Source organism: Megascapheus bottae, chromosome 17 (genome assembly GCF_031878675.1).
Source record: "Megascapheus bottae isolate mThoBot1 chromosome 17, mThoBot2.hap1, whole genome shotgun sequence".
Lineage (NCBI taxonomy): Eukaryota > Metazoa > Chordata > Mammalia > Rodentia > Geomyidae > Megascapheus > Megascapheus bottae.
The window spans coordinates 25,900,015-25,907,071 of NC_143525.1; the positions used below are offsets into that span (position 1 = coordinate 25,900,015).

Consider the following 7,057-nt stretch of genomic DNA (forward strand, 5'->3'; position numbering starts at 1 on the left):
TCCTGGTGGCGGCGTGAGCACCATTTCCGGCTTGGCGGCCCCGCCCTACGGCCCGCTTCCGGCTAGGCGCCACGATGTGAAGGTTGAGTCATCCAGGTAACCCGCCGCTGCCTTGCCCCTCCCCGCTGAGGCGTGCGCATCACTTCCGCTGCCTGGGGCCTCCGCAGCACCCGCTTCCGGTCGGGTGTCGGACTCGGGCTCGTAGTGTGTGTCTCTTTTGAGCCCACCGAATCAAGGGAACAGAGAGCAGCCTTTCTGGCCCCGGGAGAGCGGCAGGACGGGGCGGCGGAAGGCCGCGTGGCGCCCGGGGAGGGGACGGGCGGAAGGCCGCGTCGGGCCCGGGGCGCGGAGACCCGACGTGTCCCTCGCGCAGCCTGGCAGCCCGGCGCCTTCTGCCGCCGCCCCGTCGGGGGACGAGCGCGGGGTCGGAAGGCGTGCGGCCTGGGCCCAGCGCTTTCGGTTCACGGAGGAGCCGGGCCCAAGAGCCGAGGGTGCTGTGCTGGAGGTCCGCGTCCCGCAGGTGCGTACGGCTGCACCGGCGGAGTGGGAGGCGCCGGGACTCCCGGGCAAAGGCGACGACCCACACTCTGGTCTCTGCAGATTTGTTTGGGTGGGATGAGGTGTGTGTGTGTGTGTGGCTGGAGGAGCAAAAGGTTGGGCACCGTGCTAACAAGGGCTTCAACACATTGGCTGTTTTCTGCCCAAGCAAGTGACATTCTTGGTTCCTATTACCTTGATCTTGTTAGAAAGCTGAATCGATTTATCTCGTTCGTGCGTGCGCCCTGGGAATGGAACCCAGGGCCTCGGGATTGCTAGGCAAAAGCTGCACTATGGAGCTACATAGCAGTCCCAGGCTGCTCACTTCTTTGGAGATCAGGCCTGCAATCCTTGTGCAGGAGTAAATTTTCTTGCACCCATCGTTTCCCTCTAAACCCGGAGCTGCCTCAGCACTCTAAATAAAAATAAACTTGCTGTTTTTGCAAAGCACTTTGGCATTCTCATGTTTGATTGTAACAGCAGTTTAAAAGGGAGGCACATGTCAAAAAAGGAAGGGACAGCTTGGGAGAAGTTAGAAGTTGGAATAAGCTGGAGTTGGGTGGCTTACTCCCGCAGTCCTAGCTATTTGGGAGACTGAGATGAGGACACAGTTCAGGGGTGGTTTTGGCAGATAGGTTTGTGAGACTCCTCAAGGATGAGTTGGGTGTGGTCTTTGGGACTCTGGCCCAGTGCATACCTTGAGCCTGTAGAGACTTTAATTCAAAAGTAACCTGGTAGTGCTTGTTACTGAGGAAGCTGAGATCCGAGGCTCATGGTTGAAAGCTAGCCCAGTCAGGAAAAGCCATGAGACTCATCTCTAACTACCAAAAAGTAGCCTATTGGTAGAGTGCCTAGCATGCACCAAGACCTGGGTTCGATTCCTCTGTACCACATACACAGAAAAGCCAGAAATGGCTCTGTAGCAGAGCACTAGCCTTGAGCAAAAAGTACCCAAAGACAGTGCCCAAGTCCTCAGTCAAGCCCCAGGACTGGTAAAACAAAAAACACAAACACACACACCAAAACCTCTAAGTGGAGCTGTGGGCAAGTGGTAGAGTGCTAACCTTGAGGGAAACCTCAAGGGAAAGTACTTGCAGTCACCTCAACCCACCTCTGCTTTACTGTTTCTTGCATTTATCGTAGTCCAAAATTGCTGCCTATCGTTCTCTAGTAGAACAAATATACACACACTCCATGAGAACTCCATCCTCCATGGTCCCTGATTCTCAGGCCCTGTTTAAGAGGTTGGGGAAGCATAATGGTGAATACCTGCAATTACAGCACTCTGGAGGCTGAGATCTGAGGCTCACAGTTCAAAGCCAGCCTAGGCAGGAACTCTATGAGACTCATCTCCAATTAGCCATGAGAAAACCAGAAGTGGTGTGGCTCATGTGGTAGAGCTCTGTCCTTGAGCAAAGGAGCACAGGAACACCACCCAGTCCCTGAGTTCAAGCCTTATGACCAGGCTAAAACAAAAAACAAAAACCCCGGGAGACTGGGAGTGTGGCTTAGGGGTAGAGTGCTAGCCCAGCATGTATGAAGCTATGGGCTTAATTCCTTGGTACCACATACACAGAAAAAAGAACAAAAGCCAGAAATGGTGCTGTGGCTCAAGCCATAGAACGCTTGCCTTGCAAGCCCAAGGATAATGCTCAGGCTCTGAGCTCATGCCCCAGGACTGGCAAAAACAAAGAGAACTCTATACAATGAGTCAAATGAGTGTTGCAAAGAGTATCTATTACATGGCTTTGTAGTTTTATGTTCCCCCCACAGGTTGTGAACCAGAAAGCAGGAGCCTGACAATAATTACTGTATAAATACTATAATCCAGCTTCCAGCAGGATAGATTTTATTAGATAAAACATTCTTGGGGCTGGGAGTGTAGCTTAGTGGTAGAGTGCTTACCTAGCATGCACAAAACCCTGGTTTGATTCTTTGGTACCATCCATGTACACAGAAAAAGCCAGAAGTGGTGCTGTGGCTCAGGTGGCAGAGCACTAACCTTGAGCAAAAAGTGTCCAAGGACAGTGTCCAGGCCCTGAGTCCAAGCCCCACGACTGGCAAAAAAAACAAAAACAAAAACAAAAAAAACCCAAAACAAAAGAACAACCAACCCTCATATTCTTTTCAGGTCCTGCATCAGCAGTATGGAATGTACATCTGGCCCTGTGCTGTGGTCTTGGCCCAGTACCTATGGTTCTACAGAAGATTTCTGCCCGGCAAGGCTGTCTTAGAGGTACATGGCTCCTGAAGTTTCCAAAATCCTGGGTTATATTCAGATTTCTCTCTACTTGATTGTTTTTAGCCTTTGCTAAAGTATTTGAAAGTCAGGAACGGTATGGCTAACTTGAAAGTTATGAAAGCCATTTTGTTTTTGGAGTGTTAACTCATGTGACAGACCATTAAGTGGCCTATAAAGTCTGAAAGTATTGACTACGTGGCCCTTTACAATTTGACTGCTCTTATTTTGACTGTATGTACAGGTCTCCCTTTGTACTCTAAGCTAGCCAAGAATTTACTGTTTTTCTGCCTCAGCCTCCTGAGTGCTGGAATTACAGGTGTGTATCACTATCACCACACCTGGCTGGCAAGTTTTGTTTTTTTTAAATCATGGTCGTGGGACTTGAACTCTGGGCCTGAATGTTGTCCCTGGGATCTTCAGCTCAAGGCTACTGCCCTACGCCTTGAGCCACAGTGCCACTTCCAATTTTCTGGTGGTTAATTGGAGATTAGAGTCTCACAGACTGCCAGGCTCAGTGACTCATGCCTGTTATCCTAGCTACTCAGGAGGCTGAGATCTCAGGATTGAGGTTCAAAGCCAGCCTGGGCACTATGCTTTTCACGTTTTGGGCACCGAAAAACAACAAAAAAGAAAAGACCTAAATTTGAGTGCTTACTACAATTTCTCAAAGTTTAGGGTGCTAGGAAATCCAAAATAAAGGTAGAAAGGCACTTAAGTGGTAGCCTTGATTAAAAAGCCCTGAAGCAAAAAATAATTTTCAAAATAGTTTTGGGGCTGGGAGTTTGGCCTAGTGGTAGAGTGCTTGCCTAGCATGCACGAAGACCCGGGTTCAATTCCTCGGTACCACATACATAGAAAAAAGCCAGAAATGGTGCTGAGGCTCAAGTGGTAGAGCACTAACCTTGAGAAAGTCCAAGGACAGTGCTCAGGCCCTGAGCTCAAGCCCATGATTGGCAAAAAAAAAAAAATAGTTTTGGGTGGGTACAGATATTGACATCCAATCCATTTTTGGAAATGTTGAGATAAGTGTCAAAATATTTCCCGTTTTATTAACTGCTCACTACTCCACCTGGTTTGAGACTGCTAAAGCTGAAAAGTAAAAAAAAAATTTTGTGTTAGTCCTGGGGCTTGAACTCAGGCCTAGGTAGTCCCTGAGCTTCTCTGTGCTCAAGGCTAGTACTTGAGCCAAAGCACTGCTTGTTTTTGTTGTGTATGTGGCACTGAGGAGCCAACCAAGGCTTTATGCATGCTAAGCATTAAGCTACATTCCTAACCCTGGAGTTTTTTTTTTTTTTTGTTCGTTGTGGGGCTTGAACTCTGGGCCTGGGTGCTGTCCTTCAAGATCTTCAGCCCAAGGCAACTTCGTTACCCCTGTGCTTGGGCATTATCCCCAAGTTCTTCAGGTCAAGGCTACCACCCTACCCCTTGAGCCTCAGCCCCATTTCTGGTTTCTGGAAGTTAATCTGGAGATAAGAGTCTCAGATATTAGTGCCTGGGCTAGCTTTGAACTGTGATTCTCAGATCTCAGCTTCCTGAGTAGCTAGGATTATAGGCGTGAGCCAATGCACCCGGCTTGACTGTATTTTTTTTTTTTTTTTTTTGCCAGTCCTGGGCTTGAGCTCAGGGCCTGAGCACTGTCCCTGGACTTTCTCAAGTCTAGAGCTCTACCACTTGAGCCTCAGCACCACTTCTGGCTTTTTTTTTTTTTCTATGTATGTGGTACCGAGGAATTGAACCCGGGTCTTCATGCATGCTAGGCAAGCACTTTAACCACTAGGCCAAACTCCTGGCCCCTTGACTGTATTTTTTTTTTTTTAAAAATGGTTCACTGTAAATGAAAATTAAGATGCTATGAAAGTATGATTATGAAGCAGAAGGCACCCATTGTAGATTAACGCAAGGATCACTCCTACAAATGTCATCCATAGATTCCTGACAGCAATCATCTACCATGTGAAATTTCACTTTAAAAAAAAATTTAAGGGGGCACTTGTTACTGATGAAATTTTAGCCAGGGAATATAGAAGATAAACCATTTACAGGTGCTTCAAATCTCCATGAACACAGAGCTTTACAGTAATAAGCCTAAAAGCACGAATGTCGGGCCATGTTGAAGCGTGTTCTTGAGAGGAAATCTGCATTTTAGGATGTTTAAACACATTCTTTCTCCTGCTGGCTAGTTTCTTTTGAAGGAAGTGTTTTTCTTCAGTATTAGTTTTCTTCAGTTTTGATCTGTCAAACTTCTCCACTTCAGACTTGTCTGGCTTATCACTTATCTTGACTGGAGGCCTGGTGATTCCCCAAAGTACCTTGATGGATTGAGAATGCTCACTGTGGGCACCGGGGAGGTTGGGTACCCTGAAAATTTTTGAGACAAGTCTTGCCTACCATGGCCCAGACTGGCCTTGAACTAGTATATTTTGCCTCTGCTTACTATTTGGATGCTCGTGCCTTGCTAAAATAAATCTTAGCAAATTTACACAAGCAGTGAACTTCATATCATGCTTCATAATAGTCTGCTGGGTATCAAACTGGAAAGTGGGAAACTGTGTCAGCTCCTGCATTTATGATCCCATTCTTGGTATTCTTCAGCATATTTACAAAGGGCCTTATTTTCTAGGTCTTACTAGAAAATCTCCTTTAAGCTGGTGTGGTGGCACATACCTGTAAATACAATACCCAAGAGCTAAGGCCTGGAAAGCAAGTTCAAAAGCCAGCCTTGGCTGTGTACTTACATTGTCTCATAAGCAGAAAGCTGCTGTACATTGACCTACAGAAGAGTAATATTGGTAGCGACAACTCCAGCTAGCTGTGCCAGCAGGTCATGTGTCCTGGTGTCGTTCATAAACGTATAAGAGCAAGTGACACCAAAGTTGCTTAGGTCACATTTAATCTGGCAGTGCCAGACAAACTCTTAAGAGTTTACCAGACATATCTTACCCTTGCCTTTCTCTCACACTTCCTAAGTTTTTTTTTAGCCTACTTATATAGCAGTGTTGTTTTATGAGGCTTAGAAATACATGACAGATAAAAATGTAAGTTATCCACCACAACTTCAAAGTTAGCATTCTAGTCTTTAAATGCTCTATTTCTGCATGCTTTTGTTTACTAGATTGGAGCTGGAGTAAGCCTTCCAGGAGTCTTGGCTGCAAAATGTGGTGCTGAAGTCATACTGTCTGACAGCTCTGAACTTCCTCACTGCCTGGAAATCTGTAGGCAAAGCTGTCAATTGAATAACCTGCCACAGGTACAGGTTATAGGACTGACATGGGGCCACATTTCTCCAGACCTTCTAGCCTTACCACCACAGGACCTTATTCTTGCATCTGATGTATTCTTTGAGCCAGAAGGTAAATAGTACCTTGGCCCAAAATTCAAACCCTTATACTGACTACCCCCTCACTCCCTACCAAACAAAAGTCCACTAAAAGATATCCTCTCTCTTTAGATTTTGAAGATATTTTAACTACGGTCTACTTTCTAATGCAGAAGAACCCCAAGGCTCAACTGTGGTCAACCTATCAGGTTAGAAGGTGAGTGTTGAAACAATATTGGTCTACTCAAACCCATGGGCATATTTCACTAACTCTTAAATTCCAGGATTCTTAAATTTCTTGATCAAGGAAAACATGTTAATCTTACATTTATTTCTTTTAAGTGCTGACTGGTCACTTGAAGCTTTGCTCTACAAGTGGGATATGAAATGTGTCCACATTCCTCTGGAGTCTTTTGATGCAGACAAAGAAGAGATAGCTGAATCTGCCCTTCCAGGAAGACATACTGTTGAAATGCTGGTCATCTCCTTTGCAAAGGACAGCCTCTGAATTAAATCCATAACCTCTCCTGGGACAGTGTTCTCTAATACTGTTTATCAGGAAACCAAAATTAAAACCCATGGAACACTTGAATTGCCTCCCCCCACCCCCAGTTCTAGGGCTTGAGCTTAGGCCTGAGCATTACTCAAGGCTAGAAGCTGTCACTTGAGCCACAGCACCACTTGTGGGTTTTTGTATGCATGTGGTATTGAGGAATTGAACCCTAGTCTTAAGTCTTCTTGCATGCTAGGCAGCCACTAGGCGAAACTCACAGCCCCTTGCATTGCTTTTCTTATGATGCTGGACATTGAACTCTGGGACAGAATGCATGCTAAGCAAGTTCCATCTCCAGCTCTTGCCCTTAGCCGTGCTAAGCATCTTATTGCCATCGCTACTTAAGGCCAATGGTACTCAGCATTACATAGGTCTTATTTCAAGTTGGGGATGATAGGGTGGAAAGATC

At 46.4% G+C, this 7,057-nt stretch overlaps 1 protein-coding gene across 3 annotated transcripts; it reads left to right on the top strand.

Moving 5' to 3' along the window:
- The first annotated feature begins 13 nt into the window (after positions 1 to 13).
- Mettl23 (methyltransferase 23, arginine) lies at positions 14 to 6,959 on the top strand. 3 transcript variants are annotated; one of them, XM_090350389.1, is made up of 5 exons: positions 14 to 96; positions 2,669 to 2,773; positions 5,892 to 6,129; positions 6,228 to 6,312; positions 6,438 to 6,959. In XM_090350389.1, exons 2-5 carry the CDS (start codon positions 2,690 to 2,692, stop codon positions 6,601 to 6,603), a joined length of 573 nt encoding a protein of 190 aa, XP_090206515.1. In that variant the 5' UTR covers positions 14 to 96; positions 2,669 to 2,689; the 3' UTR covers positions 6,604 to 6,959. The 3 variants fall into 3 exon arrangements, with proteins under 3 accessions (XP_090206515.1, XP_090206516.1, XP_090206517.1); XM_090350390.1 differs by lacking the exon at positions 14 to 96 and adding an exon at positions 211 to 520; XM_090350391.1 differs by lacking the exon at positions 14 to 96 and having other exon boundaries at positions 2,669 to 2,756.
- Positions 6,960 to 7,057: the final 98 nt, after the last annotated feature.